The sequence below is a fragment of the Mobula birostris genome, chromosome 6, assembly GCF_030028105.1.
Source record: "Mobula birostris isolate sMobBir1 chromosome 6, sMobBir1.hap1, whole genome shotgun sequence".
NCBI classification, from domain to species: domain Eukaryota; kingdom Metazoa; phylum Chordata; class Chondrichthyes; order Myliobatiformes; family Myliobatidae; genus Mobula; species Mobula birostris.
Genome location: NC_092375.1, coordinates 148,708,036 through 148,734,956, shown reverse-complemented (window position 1 = coordinate 148,734,956; position 26,921 = coordinate 148,708,036). Strand labels below are relative to the sequence as shown.

General features: G+C 41.3%; 1 protein-coding gene across 2 annotated transcripts in view; it reads left to right on the top strand.

Moving 5' to 3' along the window:
• Positions 1-26,921, top strand: part of LOC140199462 (SPATS2-like protein) — a 99,921-nt gene that overhangs the window by 64,259 nt on the left and 8,741 nt on the right. For both annotated transcript variants that reach the window (XM_072261599.1, XM_072261598.1), the window contains exon 8: positions 18,917-18,975. In XM_072261599.1, coding sequence (XP_072117700.1) covers positions 18,917-18,975 — 59 coding nt within the window. The remainder of the gene's footprint in view (positions 1-18,916; positions 18,976-26,921) is intronic.

Below are 26,921 nucleotides of genomic sequence, written 5' to 3'. Positions count from 1 at the left end.
TGAAATCACTTTCTGTTTTTGCTGATTAGTATGCATGTAGTCCTGCATTGCAGCTTCGGTAGAGTGGCATCTCACATGTTGAAAATACCTGTGGTACTGTCCCTGGTATGTTCTTCTGCACATCTCATTGAGCCAGGGTTCAATCATTAGTCTGATAGTCATAATGGAGGGAGACATGTGATGGGCAATGAGTTTATAGATTGCTGATCATCTACAGTACTGTGCAAAAGTCTTCAGCACATATATACAGATAGTGTGCCTAAGACTATTGCACAGTATGATATTTGTCAATGTAGAGCAGAAAGTGAGCTTGTAAATCTGGTGGGAGCAAAGAACTTTGGGAATGGCAAGGGTGGAGCGCCACCGGGAGGGGTGTGGACAGGTGTCAGAGAAAAGTTTATCCACAATTCATATTGCATGCAAGAATCAAAGCTAATAGGCATGGCTTGGGCCCAGTGAGCTGTTTCTGTGTGATAATTTGCATGCAACTGTTCACTCTCCTGTTCAGCTTTCTTTCTTACACATAGCTGCAGTTCAATTAGGAATTCTCTTCGCGGCTTGAACCAGTCAGTTTTTCAGTTAATGTTGTGTTTAAGCTGAGCTGACCCTTTTACTCCTGCTGGGTTTTGTAAACCCTGGTGACAGGAATCTCTGGTATCTGCAGAATGCAGAAGTCTCATTAAGACTTGCCAAGGTTAAGAAAAATCAACAGTAAAGATAGCGGAGTGAGTTTGGAAGGACACGGATGGTATTCAGGAGAAGTTACACATGCGGATTCAGAAAAATCCTGGATATCTGTTTTCCCAATGTTTCCTTCCTCTCTGTTGCAGTCTGGAATGATTTTTTTCTCTGGCTACCTGGGATCAGTATACATTTGAATGGAACTAGAGACCAGGGTGAGCTTGAGTTCCGCCTTAGAATGCCACACATTCTCAGACCGAGGGATCAGATAAATGGATGATGGAATGAAATGCAACAGGTGACTGTCTAAGACAGGGTGGAAGGTCAAGAACTTGACTGAATGGAATGTGCCACAAAATCTTCTGTCTTCAAAGTCAAAGAAGATGTATTAGTAAATTACATACAGCATATGTCACCATATACTACCTTGAGATTGATTTTCTGGCAGATACTTACAGGAAAACAAAGAAATACAATAGAATTTATGAAAACACTATACATAATAAAGCTGGCAAACAACTGAGGTGCAAAAGAAGACAAATTGTACAAATTGTGTTGGACCCAACACCTCAGCAGTAATTTACTGCAGATGAAGAAATAAACTCTCACTGATCCAATGCTGTAATCAGTGCTCACTGGAGCCCCAGGCCAAAGCATATTGATCTGGATATGAAGGGCCAACATCCCTACCAGAATTCCAGTGGCATGGAATGAGCAACAGCTGGAAGGTTCGGCCAGCTTTATCAGCTGCAAATACTGTGAGGAACGTTTCTCAGTTTGTACATTGCTCTGACATGTAGAAACTGTTGAAGTTGAAGGAAATAAATGTAAAAAAAATTTAAAAATCAAAATGAGTAATGTTACAAAAATCCATAAATAAAATACTAAACCAAATCAAATATCGATTTTAAATAATAGGTAATTTGCCTTCCTGTTTGTCTCTGTCAGCTATAATTGCCAGCGTGCATGGTGGGGATTAATGTTCTGCTCCAATGTGTCAGGTCTGACTTGATTGTCTGTGAGATTTGGCTCTATCACCAAACATAATAATGTAGATATGATGCTTTCTAAGCTGCATTGATAAAAATTAGTGTAGGTCAAAGGGGTCATGTCAAATTTATATAGCCTCCTGAGGAAGTAAAGGTGTTTGGAATATCTTAGAAATGCAAGCATTTGTCTGGTCTCGTGGAGGAGAATGTCAGGCTTTTACAGGTAGGCACCTCCAAGTCTCCACCCAGCTAACTGGAGTCACTTGCCACTTGTTTCCAATTCATCTCCTGCAGCCTATTTAAACCCAGGTCTCATCCACAATTATTGTTCATTCACCCAAACCAGCTAGCTTCAATCAGTCACTCATAGCCTTCTGTTACCTTTTTGTGTTGAGTATCAGTTCTCTCTTGCTCTGTAACACCTTCATGGCTTGTTATTTTGCAGTTTATTATTAAAGTGATCACCCTCCCCCTTAAATCATCTCCACTGCTTTAGGTTCGAATCAAGCCTCCCTTACAGTTCCTGACAGAGGAAGTGTAAGCTAATTAGTCTCAGTCTGTATATGTGTGTCTGGACAATCTTCTCAATACCATTATCTGGGCTCAGATATCCAAAACAACCTCCTCAACAAGGTACTGCAAATAGGCTCCCTTTACCTTTTTATCACCAAAACCAGTAAAGCTATGTTAGTATCAGAATAGTGTTTTGCCACCTGTTCTCAATTTAATATATAAAGAAGCTTCAGCCAACAAACATAAGGGCTGGTATTTGGTGTTGCCTGTCTAGTCCTTCAGCCACAAGGAATCTGTGGATCAGGGTATTGTTATTACACATAGTAGTGCCTTAGTCCCTTCTCATGTATCTCTCCAATTCCACTGCCAACCTGTCAGTTCTCATCTCAACCTGTAACTCTGGAGTGTCCAGGCCCTCTTCAAGTATTTAGTTCAGGCTTCCATGACATCATTGAGGTTTGACTGCCAGCTTATCCAGATGTCTCCTGGAGAAGCCAGTGTGGCTTCCTTGCCAGCTCAGCTGGACAGGAGGAGATTTTGAGGCCAGGAGAGGCCCAAAGAGGTGAGTGCAGTTATTTCCATTTTAGTTTCCTTCTGTCTTGCACAGGATCAAGTTTATTCTACGAGGCCCCCACAAGCAAACTTCCTGACCCTGCCTTCCTTCTATCTCCATTGGCTGTCTTCTCAACTGTAAATGATTCTTTTATGTGAAAAAGTCATTCAGGGATTTACAGATATTAAATTTGTACTCTATGACTGAAATAAAACTGTACCAGACGTCTGGCAGTGGCAAGAGGTTAAATGCAGTCCATTGGTTTAGAAATAAAATGAAATTACTATTGCTGGACAAGATATTGAACAGCATTCTCAATAAACCACTGCTTGCAATACATTGTGAATTCTCTTGCCAGATTTAAAAATAACGAATTCATTATTTTTGGATCTGTTTTGAGAAAAGATCTCGTTTCCAGTCCAAAACAAGATTTCACCAATCTCAAATCCTTTACCACATGGAAATATGTGCTAAAATGTCACCGCTGGGAGAGGAGGTGGTGAAGCTGTATCAGTTGATACATTCCACGGGGGAATGGTTTTCACTGCGGCACGTTGTGCTTGGCTTGCTACATGTCTGCTATTTCTGACTTTCTTAACATTATGCAGCCGTTAATAAAGTACTGCTATTGGACACCAAGTCTGGAGCTTCTAAAATGGTGATGCGGTGATGCTTACAGCTGGGAATGGCAGGGTGGCTTCAGGAAGAGTACTGGACCCAGCTTCTTGGGATCCATGACAGCAAAATTTCACACTAAGAAAGAGGCTGTAAAGATTCAGGGGCACCTCTCAAAATATAAATATTTAGTCCATCATTACCACTATGCTTCCATGATCTAAGTTTGGTGTAATTGATTTATCAATAAAGTTGCAAGCAATGATAAGTTCCTGTAATTATCTTAGGAGCAAGGTTCCTACTTCCACTGGATCTTGATTTATGGTGTATGACCTAAACTTCTCCTTCACAGAGCACGCATGTTTCAATTTAGCTGCAGCATCCAATATGCATTATACAGCTGCTGAAATGAATGCTGCATACCAAAAGCAAAGGACGTTGGGATTGCCTGGTAGTCTGGACAACATCAATGGTGGGGGGGGGGGCCCAGCGTGTGGAGGAGAAACAAAGTAATGGCTCCTCAACAGAACTGGAAAAGGGAGAAGGCAAGTGTGGTTTGAGGTGCAGAGAAAGGGGCAGGTAGAGACAACAGAGAGAATGTAATTGGCTTATTGTTGTCACATGTACCAAGATACCGTGAAAAGCTGTGTTTTTCGTGCCATTTAGAAAGATCATTCTAAACATCAATACATCAAAGTAGTATGAAAGGAAAAGCAGCAGTAGAATGCAGAGGATACTGTTACAGTTACAGAAAAAGTGCAGTGCATGTGAATAAATAAGGCACAAAAGCCATGACAAAGTAAGTGGAGAGATTAAAAGCTCACTGTTCCTGCTCCTGCCTTGCTCTCCTGGTATCGAACAATAAACTAAATTTAATTAACCTCACAAGGTGTGTCTTGCATTTGGGTCCACCCTTGCTCCCTATGCCCCTCCATTGTGACAGAGTTGTGTTCACAATTCCACAATTTCTTGTGGTCTTGGGCAACTCAGACTAAACTGAAAAGTGCAGCAATTTCAATTTTAGTAAAATGAATAGCTGATGTTGTATATGTGTCATGTGCGTAGTTTGAATATGATCCAAAGATTTAATATGCACAAGGTATATTTTGAAGTCCTAATTGTATTTTGTGCTTCCACTCAAACCAGTTGCACACTAAAATTATGTGCAAAGGCATTGAATTTCCAGATTAGGATTCCCTTGGGCTGTAAATCCATTTCATTTGAGCATGAACCAGAATCAGTGCCAAGAACATTTTGTGCTGAAATGTCAAACTGTAAATTGGCCAGAGGATTTCCTGATTTTCTGCCTGTAGAAATCAAAAGCAAAGTTTATCTGTGTCTGGAAAACAGTCTTCCAACTTTTAGATCCACCTCAGTATCATTTCAGGTCAATGAGTTTTCCAATTTATTACTGCAGCTTTATTTTTTTCACCTTTAAATTAGTGCAGGTGGGTATTTTTATGATGGATACACTAATCTAAAGGTGAAAAAGATAAAGCTGCAGCAATAAATTGGAAAAATCATTGACCTTAAATGATCCTGAGGTAGATCTAAAAGTTGGAAGACTGTTTCCCAGACACAGATGAATTGACCCACTTGACCCGAAACAGGAGTGTGTGGGCCATGGCAGTCAAAGCTCAATCTGGGCATGGCACCTGATGATGATGTGATAATGATCTTTTCATTCTCCAAGAGACCATGTACTCTACAATTCAATGAAGATTGAAACTGAAGATTATACTAAAGAAGACAAAGAGGGAGGTCAAATAGTTTTTTTAGATCTTGTACTGTGATGTGGAATTATCTGTGGTAAACAGTGGTGAAAACAGAAGCCACACAGCTTTAAAAATTCAAATAGTTTCTTCTCATAAAGGAAGATAGTATTTTCAGAGCATTAATAAACAGAAGGTTCCAAAGAATACAAGAACTTGCAGATTAATGTTTATAATTCAAAATCAGAACCAGAATCGGGTTTAATATCATCGACCTATGTTGTGAAATTTGTTAATTTTATAGCAGCAGTACAATGAAATACATGATAAATAAAGAGAGGCAAAAACTCTGAATTACATTTAGTATATATATGTCTATTAAATAGTTTATTTAAAATGATAGTGCAAAAACAGAAATAAAAAGGTAGTGAGGCAGTGTTCATGGATTTAATGTCCATTTAGAAATTGGATGGCAGAGAAGAGCTGTTCCTGAATCGCTGAGTGTGTGTCTTTAGGCTTCTGTACTTCCTTCCCAATGGTAACAGTGAGATGAGGGCATGTCCTGGGTGGTGGGGATCCTTAATTATTGTTATATCTTGTTGTTTAAATGGAATGAAAATAATAAGGAAAGCTAGCTCTGAACTTCTATTACTGGCTACATGAAATGATGCAGGAAAGCAGAGTTCACCCTTACAGATACATAATCAATGGGTCCTTTCAGTCAATTTAGGTTGGTGTCTTCAGTGAAATCTTCTGCCTTCTACAGCTGTGATGCATTCCCAGAGCAGGGTGGAGATTGTAGTCCTCAGCACAAAACAGTTACTCCTGGATACGTACGTAATGGTAGACATTGACCACTGTCCTGTGCAATGTGTCTCATTGCTTTCTTGCTGCTGCTGGCAATATTTGCAAACCGCTGGAGCTTGCTGTTTGCCATTGTGCAAGGGAAGTCGCTGACACTGTCCATTCAAAGACAGCAAACAAGATTTAATTCTGGTGTAAGACAGCATTTAATAAGGACATTTAATTCTCCTTCAGATGTGTGAGCACATGTCCCAGGGGTTGTAGAGAGCCGCTAGCTTTTATATACACATCATGTTGCGAGGTCTGAAGTAAATTCTACAAACTTTCTCCGCTGGCATTCTTCCAACCAGTGCTGAGATGCCATCACCCTGTACATGGATACAGGTAGGGAAGGAGAGGAGCTGGGAGCCAGAGACAGGTGGAAACAGAGAATAAAGACAGATAGAGCTAGGACAACAGGGAAGGGTGAAGCAGAAGACAGAGCTTTGACCAGCGACCAATCTGGACATCAGAAGTTTGAGAGGAGGGGATTTCAATCCACTGCCTGAGTAGAACAAGGCAGCAGCCAATCACAGCAGCATAATTGAGCATTGATCAGCGACCAATCAGTGTGAGCAAATTAAAGGAAGGCAGGGGCAAGCACAGCAGCCATCATCTGAGTAGACAGAGTCAGGGTGGTGATCGTGAGGCTTTAGCTCTTTGAGACTTCCCCAAAGGGAGGCTTCAGTCAGAGAAAGTAAAGGGAAGAAAAGCTCTAGGTTAAGTTACTTTTTCTTTCCCTACTTTATATCTGCTCAACTAGGACAATAGAGATACCAGGCGGTATAGCTGAACGCTCCTCTTGCGGGATGTGGGAAGGCAGGGTGACTTACCGTGTTCGTGACGACTACAACTGCGAGAAGTGCATCCAGTTGCAGCTTTTAACAATCCATGTTAAGGAGTTGGAGCTGGAACTGGATGAACTACGGATCATTCAGGAGGCTGAGGGGATGATAGATAGGACATATAGAGAGGTAGTTACATCCAAGGTGCAGGACAAAGGAAACTGGGTGACAGTCAGGAAAGGAAAAGGGGTTAAGGAGCCAGTGCAGAGTACCCGTGCAGCTATTGCCCCTCAATAACAGGTATACCACTTTGGATACTGTCAGGGGGTGGTGGGAATGACCTAACAGAGGAAAGTCACAGTAGTTGCGTCTCTGGAACTGAGTCTCCCTCTGTGACTCAGATGGGAAGTGGGGAGAAAAGACACACTGTGGTGATGGGCGATCTGCTAATTAGGGGAATGGACAGGAGGTTCTGTGGACGATAACAAGACTCCTGGACGGTATGTTGCCTCCAAGGTGCCAGGGTCTGGGAGTTCTTGGATTGAGTCCTCAGCATCCTTTTCAAATCTTTTTATTATTATTATCCAAAATTAACAAGAGTACATCAAAGTAGGCAACACTTACAATGCCTCAAGAAAAAAAACATTGTTTTAAAGATTGAAAAAAATTTTGGTTACAAAAAAAAGAAAAAAGAAACCCTACTAAGCAAGGAAAAGTGAGAAAAAAAACCCATTAGGTGTTCAACCCCGGAGCCATGCGTCATACAAAAAGCTTCTAAAGATAAACATCAAACCACCAGCAAGAAAAAATAAGTACTAGAAATTTACAATTAGATCGTGAAGGAAATCTATCAATTAACTCAAATGATAGTAATGAGCAAATGAGCCCCATCTTTTCTCAAAATCAAACGTAGGTTCAAAAGTTCGACTTCTAATTTTCTCCAAACTAAGACATAGCATCACTTGAGAGAACCATTGTGACAAAATGGGAGTCAATGTATCCTTCCACTTCAACAAAATGGCCCTCCTAGCTATCAATGTAACAAATCAAATAACATGTTGGTCAGACAAAGAGATACCGCAGATATTTTGAGGAATTATTCCAAAAAGCACAGTTAATTTGTTAGGTTGCAAATTAATTTTAAGTGCTTTAGAAATTGTAGAAAAAGATGACTTCCAGATCTGTGCCAGTATAGAACAGGACCAAAACATATGTGTCAGTACAGCTGTCTCAGTTTTATACCTATTGCAATAACTATCAACATTAGGAAACATTTTAGATAGTCTCTCCTTTGTCAAATAGTAACAATGTACAATTTTAAATTGAATCAGTGAATGACTAGCACAGATCGAAGAAGAGTTAACCAACTTCAAAATCCGCGTCCAGTCCTCCGTCATAAAAGTCAAATTCCTCAGCATTTTTAAGCGGGAGGGTGAGCAGCCAGAAATCACAGTCTATGTAGGTACCAATGACATGGATAGGATGAGTGGTGAGGTTCTGCATAGGGAGTTAGGTGGTAAGTTAAAGGGCCAATCCTCCTGGGTTGTAACCCTAACCTGTGCCATGTGCTAGTGAGGCCAGAACCAGGAAGATTCTACAGTTCAACTCTTGGCGAAAGAGTTGGTGTGGGAGGAAGGGCATAAAATGTTTAGATTATTGGGCTCCTTTCCAGGGAAGGTGGGACTTGTACAAAAGAGATGGTTTGCACCTGAAATGGAGGGAAACTAATATCCTAGTGGGAAGGTTTGTTAATGCTGCATGGCGGTTTAAACTAAAGTTGCAGGGAATGGGCACCAGAGTGCCAGAACAGTTAGTGGCGAGGTTGTGGATTCAGATGTTGGTAAGACCTCAGAAAATGAGAGGAATCAGAAGATTGAGCATGGTGCAGCTAATGTTCTGACTAGTGACTTATAAAACCTCAGCATTATCTCCTTGTCTTTATAGTCTATCCCCCTTGAAATAAATGCCAACTATGCATTTGTGTCACCATGGTTCGGATATAGCCCAAGTGTGGAGTGAGAGACACTGAAGCAGGTAATAGTTCACAGACTTTAATAACAAAAAGGGAAAATAAAACAATAAATGCTAGGCCAAACAGGGCCGTTCACTAAAACTCTCAAAAGGGAAACGAAGCCTACACTGCAGCTGAAAAGAACATCTAAACATTAAACAAATACCGCTAGTCTTCAGGGTCAGTTGATTTTGAAAGTCCAATATCTCAGGGAAGGCCAAATGCAGAACAGCAGCGAAACTTTGCTATGCTCTGTCCAAGTCTTGACAAGCATTACGATGACAAGTATGGAGTTAAATACTACCACGATTAAATAATAATCACCTGACACATGCAAATTCACAACCGCAATTGCCGTATCTACTGCGCTGCCGAATCCATGGTTGTGACAATTTGCCTTCTTTACCACAGATTCAACTGTAAATTAACCTTCTGGGAGTCTTGCACAAGGATTCCTAAATCCCTCTGCACCTCTGATGTTTGAATTTTCTTCCCAGAAGCTGCAGAAGTTTACAAGTCTAGTCAGCTCCATCTTGGGCATTAGCATACAAAGTACCCAGCACATCTTCAGGGAGTAGTGTCTCAGAGAGACAGCGTCCATGATTAAGGACCTCCAGCACCCAGGGCCTGCCTTTTTCTCTCTGATACCATCAGATAGGAGGTACAGAAGCCTGAAGGCACACACTCAGTGATTCAGGAACAGCTTCTTCCCCTCTGTCATCTGATTCCTAAACGGACATTGAAGCTTTGGACACTGCCACACTTATTTTTAATATGCAGTATTTCTGTTTTGCATGTTTTTTAATCTATTCAATATTGTAATTGATTCACTTGTTAATTTATTATTACGTTTTATTTTTTTCCTCTCTGCTAGATTATGTATTGCATTGAACTGCTGCTGCTAAGTTAACAAATTTCACATCACATGCTAGTAATAATAAACCTGATTCTGATTATATTGCAAAGATATATTCAATTACCCAAGAGATAACTAGATATTGTATACTAAGTGAATTGAGCAGTATTTTAAAGCAAATGAAATGACTAATGAAAAGCAAGTATCAGTTTTCCTGAGTGTATTAAGTGGAAAAGTATACAGTTTGCTTAGAAGTTTAAATGCTCCAACCAAACCAGCCGAAATGAGCTTTGCTGATATCGTGAAAGGAATGCAGGACATTTAGAACTGAAGTCATTGCTGATTGCAGAATGCTTTAGATTTCATAAGCAGAATGAAAAGGAAGGAGAGTCTTTTTCAGCACATGTGGCTGAATTGTAGAAGTTGTCTGAGCATAGTCAGTTCAGTTATGGGCTTAATGTTGTACTGAGATACCTTTTATTTTGTGGAATCTTGCAAAAAAGCAGTCACAAATGGCTCCCAACTAAAGCACAGCTCACAGTTGAAAGAGCAGTTGAAATTGCTGTGTTAATGGAAACAGCAGACAGAGACACAATTGAATTGCAGTCAGAAATGAAAGTGAGCAAGAACAAAATTGCAACATCTAAACAGAAACCTGCCTGGCTGATCAAATAGCGTTACTGTTGTGCGGGGGTCCACATGCACCAGACCAATGCAGTTTTAAAGGTGAAATCTGGAGAAAATGCAACAAAGTAGAACAAATACAAATAGCACGTTGGGCAGACAAAAATAAATGGACTGCACAGAAAAGAGAAAAAGATAAAAGGTCAAGTTGTAGGTTCAAAAAGAGCAGAAATCAGCATTCTGTCGATGAAAAATCTGATATTGATTAGATTGACACAGGAAAAGACAGCCTTGATATTTATAATGTGAAAATTAACAAAAAAAGCAATATGGCTTACACCTGAAATGAATTGCAAATTAATTAAGATGAAATTGGACACTGGCTTGTCTGTTTCAGTCATTTTCACAAAATGAGTTTGTGTGCATTTCAAAGATACTGAACTGAAGCCTGCAGATATCAAACTATGAACTTATACTGGAGAACAGTTAACTCCTGTGGGAATGACCTTTGTAACATTGAAATACAACAACCAACAAGCCACATTAGGCTTTTATGTGGTAAGAACAGGAAGGCCAGCATTGTGGGGTTGTGACTGGCTGAGACAACTACAAGTTGACTGGAGATCCATCCACCATTTGCATGCCACATCCTCTGCAATAGAGTCAACAGAATGCAAATTAAGAAATGTAATATATGATGCCACTGCAGTGTTCAGGGATGGGAGTGGAAAACAAACAGATCAAAGGTAAAATAGTGTTAAATGAAAATGCCACACCCAAGTTTTGCAAAGCTCACCTGGTCCCTTATACCATCTGTGATAAAGCAGCTGGTGAGCCAGATCATTTGCGGGCTGAAGGAATTCTTTCCAAGTTTGAGTGGACTCCATGGGCAACATCAATGGTTCCACTAGCCAAGAATGGGCCTGTCAGGATCTGTGGTGATTTTATGTTCACCATCAACCCAGTACTGAAAGTAGATCAATACCCTCTGCCCAGGATAGAGGATAGCTTTGCAAACCTTTCTGGAGGTAAATGCCTCAGCGAAGTGGACTTAGTTGAGGCCTATCTACTGATGGAGATGGAAGAAGATTCCAAGGTGTTTCTCACAATAAACAATCACAACGGGCTTCCTTGCTATAAGAGGCTATTTTTGGAGTAGCATCTGCACATACACTCTGGCAGAAACTATGGACCAGGAGCTCCAAGGCTGCCCAGGTACTATGTGTCACCTGGATGACATCATTATTATCAGTGAGGATGACAAGGAACATCGCCAAAATCTCAAGACAGTGTTAAAAAGATTAGAAGATTATGGGCTCAGAGCACAACGCAACTACTGTGAATTCCTTAAACCAAGCATAACTTACTGTGTTCCCATCATTAACGTACAAGGGGTACCCAAGTGTGCTGAGAAAATTGAAGTAGTGGTGAATGCACCATGGCCAAAGGATGTGTCACAGTTGCAGTCTTTTTTAGGATTTGTCAATTACTAGAACAGGTTCCTGCCGAACGTGGCTATTGTGCTTCCCCCCTTGAATCCATTGCTACAGATCAGTAAGAAATGGCAACGGACTAAGCAGCGTGAGGTGGCTTTGCAAAAGGTAAAGGTAATTGTGAGAACACTGTACTCACACGTTGTGATCCACATTGTCCAGTGAAGCTAGCCATGCACTGTTCAGGACACTGATACATCCAGAAGAAAGCTGTCCAGAGTTGTCAGAAACACTTCCTGCAGTCCCAGAGACAACTCCTACATACACCAACGATGAGGCCCTAGAACAGGGGTAGGCAACCTTAAGCACAGATGATTTTCTAGCATGCGTTATTCATTAATTTGAGGCAAAACATAACTAAATGTATTTAAATAGATAATTCCCATATCTCAAGTTTTTTATGGCATTTATCTGGCGCACTGTCCGCTCATTAATACGCGATCCGGCCCACAGAGACAAAAAGGTTGCTGGCCCCTGCCCTAGAACCTGAGATTGTTTCACAGCTGCAAGTCTTACCTGCCAAGTGGAAAAACCTGCCCCACCCCCTTGTCTTTCAATTAGTTTTATGTTTTAGAGTTATGTAATAAAGCAGAGTAGGCCGAGGATGTTCAAGTCAATTTGGGAATAGGAAGGGGAATTGAAAGGGCATGCAACCGGGAGCTAGGGATGATCTTTGTGGGTAGTGTGTCAGCTCTCTGCAAACCATTCATGCCAATGTAAAGGAGGCCACAGCAGGAGCAATAAATGCAGTAGACAAGTTTGCAGCAGGTACACGTGAATCTCTGCCTCACCTGGTCGTGCTGTTTAGGTCCCAAGGTCGTAGCAAGCCAGGAGATGTAAGGAGGTAGGAGTGTTGCACCTCCCATCCTTACAGGGGAACATGCCGGAGATAAAGAAGGGATGGGTGGGGAGTAATGGTGGGTCTTCATTTTGATTGTCTCCACTGCCTACCTGGCTGTCCAGGCCAAATTACGGTGTTTATGTATCGGAAATGGGAAGAGTGCTAGGATAAAGCTGTTGAGCAAGACAGGCAGCAAAGTAAGAGGAGCATGCTTTCACCATCTTACAGATCAATAAAATTTGGATTGAGAGGGAAACAGAGAAGGAAAGCAGGATCAGTAATGGGAACACAGTCACCTTCAGTCTCTCTGCCACTCTTGGCCATTGCAATTATTATGCTGATATTGGCTTCTCCCCTCTCTCTGCTTCTGCTACCATCTCACCCCATGGAAAACAGACAAAAGTGTTTCAGTAACTGTTGTGGAAGGCACATCTGTGAGATGTGGGTGTGACTTTGAACAGCAAAGGTGTTTGGAGTTTGGCGAAAGGATTGAGCTGAGGCCAAAGGTAATAGTGGGATCTGTAATAACGTATTCAAGAATACATTCACTGAGTTTGACAATTTATATAAGGCTTGTGACAGCAACTAAGTTCTTAGGGCATGATTTCACAGCCAAAGCATCATAAGCATAGACCTGGGGTTGTATTTGAAGTCATTGGGAGTAACAGATCTCAAACAGGGCTGTAGATAGATAGTTTTCATTTATTTATTATTTTTTCTTTCATATTGCATATTTATAGCAGTGGGTATGCCATGCAGAATAGTGGAATCCTCCTCATGTGGGATTTGGGAAGGCAGGGAGATGACCAGTGCCCCTGACAATTACATCTGCAAGAAGAGCATCCAGATACAGCTTCTAACAGACCCCATTAAGGAGTTGGAGCTGGAACTGGATGAAATCCAGGTCTTTTGGGAGGCTGAAGCTGATGAGTTGATAGACAAGATATACAGGGAGGTAGTTACACCAAAGGTGCAGGACACAGGAAACTGAGTGACTCTCAGGTGGAGGAAAGGGGATAGGAGGCCAGTGCAGAGTACCCCAGTGGCCATTAACCTTTTGATATTGTTGGCAGTGAGGGGGAAGACCTAGCAGAGGAAAGCCACAGCGGTCAGGTCTCTGACACTGATTCTGGCTCTGTGGCTCAGAATGGAAAGGGGAGAAGAGGCAAGTTGTGGTGATAAGGGATTCGTTAGTTAGGAGAATAGAAAGGAGGTTCTGTGGACGAGAACGAGATTATCAGTTGGTATGCTGCCTCCCAGGTGCCAGGGTCAGGGACATCTCAGATGAGGTTCATTGCATTCTTAAGTGGGAGGGTGAGCAGCCAGAGGTCATGGTCCACATTGGTAACAATGATATGGGTAGGAGGGATGACAAGGTCCTGCAAAGTAAGTTCAGGGTTACTAAGTTAAAGGACAGGCCTCCCAGGGTTGTGATCTCAGGACTGCTACCTGTGCCATGTGCTAGTGAGGCCAGAAATAGTGAGATCATACAGTTTAACCTGTGGCTAGTGAGATGGCGCAGGAGAGAGAACTTCAGATTTTTGGATTATTGGGCTCTCTTTCAGGGAAGCTGGAACCTGTAAAGAAGGGATGCTTTGTGCCTGAAATGGAGGGGGACTAATAACCTAGTGGGAAGGATTGCTATGATGCATGGGAGAGATTAAACTAAGGTAGCAGGAGGATGGGAACCAGAGTGGAGACATTTTAGAGATGCCTACATACAAGGTAAGAATTCAAAATGTTGAGCACAGTGGGACTAATATTCTAAACTGTGTATATGTCAATGCAAGGAGCATTGTTGGAAAGGCAGATGACTTTAGGACATGGATCAGCACGTGGAATTCTGACATTTTAGCTATTATTGAGTCTTGGTTGCAGGAGGAGCAGGACTGGCTGCTCGATGTCCTGGGGTTCCGTTGTTTTAGGCATGATGCAGCATGAGGGCTTAGAGGGGGAGGGTTGGCACTACTAGTTAGGGAAAATATCACAGCAGTGCTCAGTCAAGATGGACTGGAAAGCTTGTCCATGGAAATTAGAGGAGAAAATTTGAAGAAAGATCGCAGACAGTTGCTAGAGACAGTAGATGATTTTAGCTTTCCACATATTGACTGAAATTCCCATACAGTAAAAAGTGCTGGACGGGAAAGAGCTTATCACATGTGTTCAGGAAAGATTGCTTAATCAGCACATAGAAGTCCAACGAGAGTGTGCAATACTTGATCTCCTATTAGGGAATGAGACAGGGCATGTGACAGAAGTTTGTGTTGGGAAACTCTTTGTGTCTAGTGATCATAATGCCTTTAGTGTCAAGGTAATTAGGGAAAAGGATAGATCTGGTCCTTGGGTTGATATTCTAACTTGGATAAAGGCCAATTTTGGTGGTATCAGAAAGGATCTGGCAAATGTAGATTTGGAAAGGTTGCTTTTGTCAAAAGTGCACTTGATAAGTTGGAGGCATTCAAAAGTGAAATTTTGCGAGAACAAAGTTTGTATTTTCCTGTCAGAATAAAAGACAAGAATAGCAAGTTTAAGGAACCTGGGTTTTTGAGAGATATTGAGGCCCTGGTTAAGATAATGAAGGACGTGCATAGCAGGTATAGGCAGATAGGATCAAATGAGATGCTTAGAAATGCAAGAGAACACTTAAGAAGTAAATCCGGGAGGGTTAAAAGAGCACATGAGGTTGCTCTGGCAGACAAGCTGAAGGAGAATTCTAAGGGTTTCTACAGATATAAGAGCAAAAGGATAGCAAGGGACAAATTTGGTCTTCTGGAAGGTCAGAGTGGTAATCAATCTGTGGAGCCGAAAGAGATAGGGATCCTTTGCATCTGTATTTACTCAGGAGATGGACACCGATTCAAGAGAAGCGAAGCAAAGCAGCAGTGAGGTCATGGACCCTATATAGATAACGGAGAAGGAAGTGCTGTCTGCCTTGTGGCAAACTAGGGTGGATAAATCCCCAGGGTCCGACAAGGTGTTCCTTCGGACCCTCTGGAAGGCTAGTGTAGAAATTGCAGGGGGCCTAGCAGAAATATTTTAACCATGGGTGAGATGCCAGAGAATTGGAGGATAGCTAATATTGTTCTGTTGTTTAAGAAAGGCTCTAAGAATAAACTAGGAAACTATAGGCCAGTGAGCCTGACAGTACTGGGAAGATTATTGGAAGGTATTCTGAGGTACTGAATATATTGACATATTGACATAGACAGGGACTGATTAGGGATATTCAACATCACTTTGTACATGGTAGTTCATGTCTAACCAATCTTATAGAGTTTTTTTTCCTAGAAAGTCACCAGGAAAGTTGATAAAGGCAAAGCAATGGCTGTTGTCTACATGGACCTTAGCAAGGTCTTTGAGAAGGTCCTGCATGGGAGGTTGTTCAGGGAAGTACAGTTGTTTGGCATTCAAGATGAGGTAGTAAGACATTAGGCATTGGCTTTGTGGGAGAAGTGAGAGAGTAGTAGTAAATAGTTGCTGCTCTGACTGGAGGCCTGTGGCTAGAGATGTGACACAGGGATCAGTACTGTGTCCATTGTTGTTTGTCATCCATTTCAACGATCTGGAGAATAATGTGGTTAACTGGATCAGCAAATTTGTAGATTACACCAGTGAAGAGCAAGTAGTGGAGAGCAAGGATGGCTATTAAAGCTTGCAGCAGGATTTGGACCCGCTGAAAATGAGTTGAAAAATGGTAGATGGAATTTAATGCAGATAAGTATGAGGTGTTGCACTTTGGGAGGACCAACCAGTGTTGGTCTTTCACAGTGAGCAGGAGGGCACTGAGTACTAGAATAGAAGGATCTGGGGATACAGATTCACAATTCCTTCAAAGTGGTGTCACAGGTAAATAGGGTAATAAAGAAAACTTTTGGCACAATGGCCTTCATGTATTGAGTACATGAGTTGGGATGTTATGTTGAAATTGTATAAGATGCCTAATTTGGATTATTGTGTACAGGTTTGGTCACTTACCTACAGGAAAGATGTCAATAAGATTGAAAGAATGCAGAGAAAATTTACAAGGATATTGCCAGAACTTGAGTTATAGGGAAATGTTGAATAGGTTAGGACTTTATTTGTTAGATTGTAAGAGGATGAGGGGAGATTTGATAGAGGTATACAAAATTATGAGGGGTATAGATAGGGTAAATGCAAGCAGGCTTTTTCCACTGAGGTTGGGTGGGACAACAACCAGAGGTCATGGGTCAAGGGTGTATGGTGAAATATTTAAGGGAACCATGAGGAGGAACTTTGTCACTCTGAGAGCAGTGAGAGTAAGGAGCAAGTTGCCAGCACAAGTGATGGATGTGGGTTCAATTTCAACACTTAAGAGAAGTTTGAATAAGTATATGATGGGAGTGGTGTGGAGGGCTAAGGTCAGTGGGACTAGGCAGATTAGTCGTTTGGAACAGAATAGATGGGCCAAAGGCTCTGTTTCTGTACAGTGGTGTTCTATGACTCTATGACCTCTTACCCTTTACCTCCTCTCCACTAAGGTATCTATGGCAGTTCCTGAAAATCTTGGAGCCTGTCCTCTCTTGGTCATCTTTATTTTGTAAAATGCCCTCCAGCATCAACTCCAGCCACAGTGTGCTTTCGCTTTAAAAGACACAGGCAGTACTTGAAATATCGGCCTCTCTCAGTCAGTCAGGGGACCGGAGCACAATGGAATGTTTCCCACTCGCCACTCATCTGGATTAAGACAGTAGAAACAGAAATCAAGCTGCTCAACACAATCCAAAACAAAGCCGCCCACCAGATTGGCATCCATCCACCATCCTAAACATTCCCTCCCCCACTAGAGCACAGTGGTTGTGAAGTACACCACCAACAAAAGTACCACAGTTACTCCCCTGAACATCTCCCAGACTCATGACCTGTACCACCATGACGGAGAAGGACAGCTAACGATGGGAGGGCTGACGCTGGCAGGATCCCCTCCGAGCTGCACACCGTTCTGTGTTGTATACATGACAACAGTTCTGAATCCCAAAAACACTGTCAGAGTATCTTCACCCGGAAAGACAGGAGCAGCTCACAATGGGGGCTCGCCATTACCTTGTCATGGGCATTTGGGATGGGTAATAAAAGCTGGCTCTTGTTCTTCCAGCATTTTGTGTGTGTTATTCTGGCTGTACTGGTGGTGATTGGGTCCTGAAAATAAATATATTAAAGAAAAACAAAACAGCAAGGTTAGCATGAAGATTAAGAAGTTTAAAGATTAGCTTCATTGTCACATTTACTCTCAACATCGAAACATACATCGAAATGGATTGTTTATGTCAAGTTAAATCAGCTGGGGGCAGCCTGCCAGTGTTGCCATGCTTCTGGTGCCAGCATGGCATTCCCACAACTTACGAACTCTAACAGCAACCGTCTGTCTTTGGAATATGAAGGAAACCCAAATGCCCAGAGGAACCCCACGCGGTCACAGGGAGAACAGACAGCAGTGGGAATTGAACCCCAGTAAGTGGCTGTACTGTGCCAGTATTAGGGGAATGATGTGACTATTATAATTGGCCGACAGTGTGCCGCCTGACCAGGAATGGGTTAATCATACATTATTTCCTACACCATTTTGGAGCTACTGAGTCTCCTAAATCCATTAAATAAGCGGAACACCCATTTGGCAGCGTGTTTATTCCATATCCTCGCTTTAGAATGAACACCAGTTTCCAGTTTCTCTTGGCATCTTTCATTCATCACCACAACTATAATGGGTGTTTATATAATGGCCCTCTGTAAGGATATCCGCCAGGGTTCTACATAGGAATATTATTCAACAAAGCCTTGACACCAAGCCATAGAAAGTTGCAAATGCTCAGGGAACTGGAGGATCAGACAAAGGTAGGTGTAAAGGAGCATCTTAGTAGCTTAAGATGGGCACTCCAGAGCTCAGAGCCTACAACTAACAATGAATAGACCAGATCCGATGGGGGAGGGGGCAGCGATCTAGAAAACTTGTTGGAGAACACAGAAGTAGAGCAGGTGATACACGAGGGAATTGAAAACAGAGATTATTTTAAAACTCAAGCTAAAAATAAGAACAGCAGCACAGGCGTTATAGAGGGAGTTCAGATTTTAATAAAACATTCATATAAATACTTTTCAAAATCAAAGTCTAAAACCTGATGGCAAATAGACTGGAGATGGGCAGCAGATGAAGCTTTGGCCCAGGATGACTAAAAAAATACTTAACATACTCCAGGGGAATGAGCAGATTTGGCTCAGGAGAGAGCATAAAAAAACAAAATGTACTTTAGGCATCGGACTTTTCAAGCTTAAAATCACTGTACAGCCTGTTGAGAAAAACCTCAGTTTCAATTCTCAACATGTGGACTTTATATCAGAAAGCAGTTGGAAGAGAGTTCTGACACTCTTGTCTTTAACATTCCAGCATCATGGATCGGGAGGTCGCACTGATGACAGAAATGGATAAAGTCAAAAAGGAAGCCAGTAAGTAATTAATGACTTTCCTTTGTCACGGCTGGTTGGGAGAGAAAAAACTTGAAAAATTTGCGTCAGAGTTCTGCCTTTTTCAATACTTGTTTTATTAACTACACACTTGAGGTTGTAGATCCTGGAATGTGGAACAAAAGCAAACTGCTGAAAGAAATCTGTGGGTTGGGCAACATGCTCCTTGTTCTGTTATCAGTCATTCAGCTCTGAGCATTCATAAGAAGGAATATCTTGTTCATGTATAAAAGCGGTCACAACTTCAGGACACCCCTGGTAATCCTCTATCAATGAGGTACTATTGAAGCAATGGCACAGATGTCATATAGGAAATAAACTGCACCCGGTAAATGGCCATTCTTTGAGATTTAGTATCAGCTGTATATCCACAACTCTTGCAGCAAATGAGTCAGCTTCTGGCTGGTAAATGAATTATTCAACTTTCAGACTGTACTGTCGTCAGGATGTAACCCTCTGTTTAATTCTGAAATTAACAGCAAGAGAATCACTTATGGTGCAAGGTCTCTCCCCGTTATATTGCCAATTCCTTCCTCCCCACTGATACTGCCGGACCTGCTGATTTCTTCCAACAGATTTCTTTGTGTGCAGTGTTTCATTTCTCCAACTCCTACAATATTGGCTGAACTAGATTTTTTTTTTTAAAAACAGAGAATTTTACATACTGTTTAGCTTTTTTTTTTAGCATTTCTTTTAGATAGTCTTCAGTTTGAATTCGCTTAAATGAGTTCTTGTCCACAAATCTGGTCAAAATTGCAGTATGTTGCCACCAATTGTTTTAGTTCAGAAATAACTTTGAAACTGTAGTTATTTTCTTTTAAAAGTATTTACATGTTAAAATATTCTTAACTTATTAGAAAAATGAACTCACAACAAATGAGAATTGTCAATGATTCAATCTTGTCTTCTCAGTAATTTTCACTTTCATACGTGTAACAGGAAAGCTAATGTTTCATGCATCCACAACTTCTAAAAATATATCAATTGCCATATATATCAAATGAAATCACTCGAAGAAATACTCATTACAGAAGGACAAGCAACATGGATTTGTTCTTGGAATATCAAGCTTGATTGAGTTCCTGGATGAAGTAATCAAGGGGCTTTTGAAGGAGGAGCTGAATGCTGTATGATGGAATGGCAGAGCAGACACAATGGGCTGAATGGCCTAATTCTACTTCTATGTCTTATGTCTTACAGTAGCTGCACGCTCTCATTGGTCCCTTTAGTAGGCTAGGAGGTACCTAAGTGGCCACTGAGTGCTTTTCTGAATGTTCATGGTCTGCTGCTGTATCCCACCCATTTCAAGGTTCGATGTATTATGCATTCAGAGATGCTCTTCTGCCCACCACTGTAGGAATGCATGGTTATTTGAGTTACTGGCACCTTCCCGTCAGCTTGATCCAGTGTGGCCCTTCTACTCTGACCTCTCTCATTAACAAGGGAGATTTCACTCACAGAACTGCTGCTCACTGGATGTTTTTTTTTGTTTTTCACGCCATTCTCTGTAAACTCTGGAGACTATTGTGCATGAAAATTCCAGGAGATCAGAAGTTTCTGAGATACTCAAACCGCATGAGTTGCTACCACATGACTGGCTGATTAGATCTATGCATTAACAAGCAGGAGTCCGGGTGTACCTAATAAAACGAACATTCAGTGTAAATGTTTCCAAAGGACTCTTGATAAGGTCTTCAGCTACTTATTCAAATTTTAGGAACATATGGCAAGACCCTTGGTAACTTGGGTACAAAATTGGTGAAGTGTTGGAAAGCAAAGGGTAGGCATGAATGGAAGTAGTTAGCAGGGTTGCCCAGTGAGGCTGAGATAGTCAGTTACTTATCTGGTTACTAATAAATGACCTGGGCCTGGTGCAAGAAGTACAGTGTTGTCATTTATGGATGAAGTAAGAACCTAGCATTATGATACATTGACCAGGGTAGTGGTGATTTCAGGGGAGCACAATTCAGTGTGAGGTATCAAGTTTATATTTGACCTCACTTTAGGAAGCATAATATAGAGGACGAGGGTGGTCTAAGTGATATTGTTTTGACATCGGTAATCTTCATAAATCCTGAGAGGATGATTTAAGAAAACTTATTGGATACTTTGGCTTATAAATAGGAGACTGAACATAGACATGAGGAACTTTTATAAATCTTTCTTTAGACCTCAGTTAACCTTTGTGTGAATCTCACTTTAGGGAGTAAAAAAAATTTATCAGGACAGTAGGTACAAGTGAGATTTGCAGAGGAAGGTCTGGAGAAGCTGGTTAAGGGGAAACTTAGGAGAGGTGTTCAAAACTGGATGATTGTGAAAGGGATCAGATGAGAAACCACCTCCTCTGGCAAGTGAGCCACTAACCAGCAAGTCATGGTCTTCAAATAACAGGAAGAAAAGAATAAGTTTCACCATATAAATGGACTGTTGAATCAGGGACATGCTCCATGCAAAAGAACTACAGAATCAGAATCCTTGGGAGCTTTTAAAGCAATTTGACACATAATTGAATAAGAAAGCTTTCAGAATTAGGGGAAAAACTGAGGTGAGTGCCTGGACTGGACTTCCTTATCACAGGGTTAGAATAGGAGTGACAGATTGAATTGCCTTTGCTTTGCTCTAAGACTCAATGACTCTGATCCTTGGCCAACAACGGAAAATGCACAGAAAGGCCGAGTATATATTAAATTATGATAGATTGGGAAATGTTGATTTTTCAAAGAGACATATTTGTTTTTGTTCACTAGTCACTGAAAGCTTACATGCAGGCACAGAAAGCAAAGGGCAGACAATACATGTTTCCTTTGATTGTGAGAGAATTTGAGTACAGGAGTAAGAATGCCCCATTGTAATTTTTCAGGGCCTGGTGAGATTGGACATGAAGAACTGAGCACAGTTTTGGTTTCCTGTTACTTGCAATAGAGGTTCTGTTAACAGATATTCACCACGCAGGAAAGATGTATCAACCAGGGTGTAATCTTTTGAGATGAGGAGAATGAAAGCTAATTTCATTGACACTTCCAAATGATGTACAGATCTCAACAGTGTGAATACAGGGAAAATGGTTCCCTGGCCGGGACGAAGTGTCGCAGATTTATTCTGATGCAGGCAATTTACAACTAAGATGAGGAGGAATTTCCCCACTCACAGTGGTGAATATTTAGAATTCATGACTCTGGAGGGCTGTGGAGATTCACTTGAAACAGAGATTTCTGCATGTTCAGATTCAACAATTCAAAGTACATATACAACCCTGAAATTCATCTTCTCTGCAGACAGCAACGGAACAAAGAAAAGCCATGAACCCATTCACAGAAAAGAAATCAATCCCCTCGACATGAAAAACAGAAATAAATCACGCAAACAGAAAAAAGAAGACAGAAAAACTCAGAATATAAACACAAAATCAAAAGAGTCCAGGCATATTTAGTGCAGCTCAGTTCAGTGCAGTTTAATCTAGTGCCGTGATATTTGTCATCTGCAAGCTGCCCCAATCATAAATCTCCCAAAATAGCAACGAGAAATCAGAAACCCATCATAATGTAAACTACAGAGTTCAATCCACAAGCCTTATGGATTAAACCTTGCCGAAGACTCACTGCTCTAGTACAATCCTCTGGTAGCATCGAGAGGAGTGAGCCAGAGAGAGAGGCCATTCAAGTGCAGGGTTGTTCCTCCAAGGGAAGCAAGCAAGAGGAAGAGATAGACCGTCACACACAAGCACCTTTCACTGGCAGCAGTGAGCAAGAGGCTGGTAGTTAGCGCTCCCTTGACGCATCAGAAACCAGAAAAGGAAATGTGATTGTGTACGATCGTGAAATATACTTAACATGCCAAGAGAGTAGAGGCTGGAAATCTTCTGTGTGCAAGTTAAATTCCTTTGTGCGCTAGTAGGAAAAGACGTGTGTGCATGTGAGCACCTGAGAGGGAGCATTGCCCACCACTCCCTGTGTAATAAAAAAGACTTGACCTGTACATCTCCTTTAAACTTAATCTCTCTCACCAGAAATATATGCTGTCTAGTATTAGACATTTCAACCCCAGAAAAAAGATACTGGCTGTCAACTCTATCAATCCCTCTCATAATCTTATAAATTTCATTCAGGTCTCCCCTCCAGCCTCCACTGGCCAGACAACCCAAGTTTGACAAACTTGCCATCAACCATGTACTGTCTGTTCACATTTGATCTTCCACACTTCGCTAGATTAAACTCAACTACCACCTCTCCACCCATATCTGCAACTGATCCATATCCCCCTGTATCCTCTGGCAACCTTCTACACTCTCACCAACACCATCAACCTTTGTATTATCTGCAAACTTACTGACCTACCCATCCAAATCTTCATTCAAATCATTTATAATGACCATGATCAGACCAGAATGAAAGAACCAGCTGTCCCAATTCTGATGGGGTTATTTTGTACATTGAATACTAAATATAATAATTAAAAACACTTAATTTTGGAGCTGAGTAAATTTTCATCCATGTCAGTTACACCAAGTTACTGCTCAGCAATTCATAATTAACAGTATTAGAAAAAGAAAGGGAAACAATAATGTTATATTAGACTCTTCAATCATTCTTGTTGTTGGAAATGTTTAGGTTTATGATTAGGTTTAATATCAGGTGAATGATTATTGGATCTTGAAATCCAGCTGGTACAGTAACAAATATGCAAGTTTCTTCACTGCATTAAATAATTTTGGGTATAAGTTTCCCAGCTGTTGGGTCCTGATCTGTACAAGCCACTGGATTAAGGTTGTCCAAGTGTAATGCAGAATCTCCTTACTCTACACTGTGTGAGGTGCAAGCAACAGCTTCACCTCAGAGACGACTCACCATTAGAGGCGAGCACTGCAGTGGTAAGTTCTCTGAGGAAGCACGTGAATCCACCGTCCTCTGGAAGTGGGAGCATTCCTTCTCTAATGGGCCCCACAGCAACAGATGTTGTTCACTTAAGAAACAACTTCATGTGGTTATTGCCTCAGACAGCAAAGAGCCAAATGCAGATAATGTACCCTGTTGGGCAGAAAAAGCCAACCGTAACCCATTCCTCATTCATCAGGCTCCTGAACCAGCATGGATAATTTCGCTCAGCACAACACTGAGCTGATTCCACAACCCATGGGCTCTCTTTCAGGTGCTCTACAATTTGTGTTCTCAGTATTAGTTATTTATTTATTATTTATATTTGCACTATCTGCCTTCTTTTGCACATTGGTTGTCGTGCGCAGTTTTTCATCGATTTTACTATGGTTCTTTGTTCTACTGTAAATGCCTGCAAGAAAATAAATCTCAGGGTAGTACGTGGTAACATATGTATACTTTGATGATCAACTTCCTTTGAACTTTGAAGTTTGAACAACAGATTTTGGATGCTGGGTGACCTGCTAATATCCTTTGAGTGTGGTTCAGTGACACTTGAAATTGATGTAAAGCAGGCAATGCTGGGTTCAGTTCCTACCACTTAATGTTTTCTGCATGTATTTGGAAGTATAAATTCTGTGTAAATTGGTTTATTGGAAATTTTTAGAGAGAGGGTCTACTGTATCACCATGATGCTAAATTACAAATTATTCAGTACAGAAAAGGAATTACTGAGACATTTTGTACCTGAGCAATTTTACACCAATTGGCTTGTCAGGTGCCTGAAAGAGTTGCTTATTTAGTGCAGCTGAATCCCTCTTTCATTAGTTTTGCTTCTTAAACAAGTGAACAAGTGGTCATTCCAGTTACTTGATTAGATGCTGTAGAAACATGCTGGCGCCACGATGCTGTGTCCTTAGTTGACCTGGCTCAGAATTACATTCCTTGGCATCTTCTTCCACATTTTTCTTCACCTTCCATGTCTTCTGGCACAAATTATGATTTCCTGAAACAAACTTTTCACAATCCTTACTATCTGGCTGCATCTCGTGCCAAATTCAGTTAATCTTCCTTTGAATGTACAAATTACTTACATCTTTTTAAAAATAATTTTGGTTACAATTCCAATGAAGGAAAGTATTACATGCTTTAATAGAGAAGTCTTATGAGAATGTGGATTGGATAAATTCAGGTCTGCCTCTCTTGTCTGCTGAAGATCATCATAACACATTGCATTCTTCCTTCCCTTTGTTCTTTTATATGGGCAGTATGTTCTTGAAAGCTGTGATAGTTTTTGAAAGGTTCTGTATTTCTAGGAAATGCGGAGGTTTAGATCATACTTAGCAACAGGATCACACAGACATTTTGTTTCTACAATCAATGGAATGTCCTTCATCATTCAACTCTCCGGAAGACCAATAAGCCAGGACAAATTTCCAAGGAAATGTATTCCAATGCATCTGGTTATTTAAACTACTACTGTCTGGCGAGAGTCTAGTAGTGTCCACAAAGTCAAGTACAACTACAGTATTGTGGCAACTAGTTGAATATAAGTTTAATCAAAATGATTTTCACTGCATGACTGCTTTCTGGGTTTTCCATCAACTTTGATGTCATTTTGTCTAGCTAAACCTTCAGTGTGCTGGGCTCATTTAGGTCTGTCCACTCTCTCAAGACAGGGCACATAGATCATATATTGTATCTAGAGATGGAATATAACTGAACATACGATGCTTTATTGGTCCTTACTATCTTCTGCTGGAACCTCTCATTACTCCAAATCATATTTTGAACTATTAAAATGTCAGTCTCTTTTTGCTGCAAGCCTTCTGCACTCTGCTTTCCCTTTTTCTGTCCTTTTTTGTCACCTCTTTCCAGTAACTGAGCCCTTCTCTCTTAAATTCCTGCCCCCTGCCATTCTCTTCTTTGCACCCAAAGTTCAGAATGACCTCTGCTCCCAGAGCACATTCTCACAACACTGCTGATTGTTCAGCCTCCCTGCTGGGCATTTCTGTGAGTGGCTGCCCTTGCAAACAGAGTATAGGTGATCCACAAAACACTCACCTACTCCCTGCTTGTTTTTACCAATGTAAAGGGGACTACATCATGGATACCAAATGCAATACATTGACTGCAAAAGCCATTTTGTGCTTCCAGCTGAGTCTCATTTTAACTTTTCCTCCCACTCCATGTCAGCCTATCTGCCCTCAACCTTCTCCACAGCTAAGGAAATGGAAGAACAACATCTCATATTCTGTTTGGGTAGCTTAAAACCCAATGGTATGAACACTGATTTTTCCAATTAAGAGTAACCTACACCTTTAGTGTTCTCCTCCCACCCACACTCACCTGTCCACTTCTCCCTTTGTTCACCTCTACAACGCCTCTCCCTCTGCCTAATTCAGGGGGCCCTTTTTCTCCTCCCACCCCCACTGGTTCCACCCACCAGCTCCGAGCCTCTATTCCACCCTCCCCTCCCCTTCTATGCCATACACTGGCGATCTTTCCTCTTCCTGCTCAGTTATGTCACACAGTCTCAATCCGAAATGTTGAAGTATGTCCTTTGCTTCCACAGATGCTGTTCCTCCAGCTTTCTGTTATATGATTTTGTAGGACTGAAGGAGCTAAAAGGATGGACAGGGTATACAGTTTTGAAGATTGTCTGCTCCTTCCTACAATTACATTGGGTTTCTGTTTGTTCCCAACATGTGCATTTGAGGTTCTCGGTGCTCTTGAACAGAGAACCATAGAGCACAGGAACAGGCCCTTTAGTCCACAAATATTGAAAGATTGGACTAATAGTAAATATGCAAAGCATTATGATGGGCAGTAAATTCTCCCTAAAATTAAAAGGTAAGGGATTTTATAATTCCACAAAACACAGTCAGAAAGCGAAGAGGAAGAGAGAGAGAGATCACGTTATTTAAAATATGACAGCCTTTCAATCTCTCAGAAAGATCAACAAGCTGAAGAATGCCAGAGATGTTAACTGACAGTCACGATCGCATTGATTTAAGAGGGTATGCATCATTCGATTATCCCTGCATAACTGCAGTT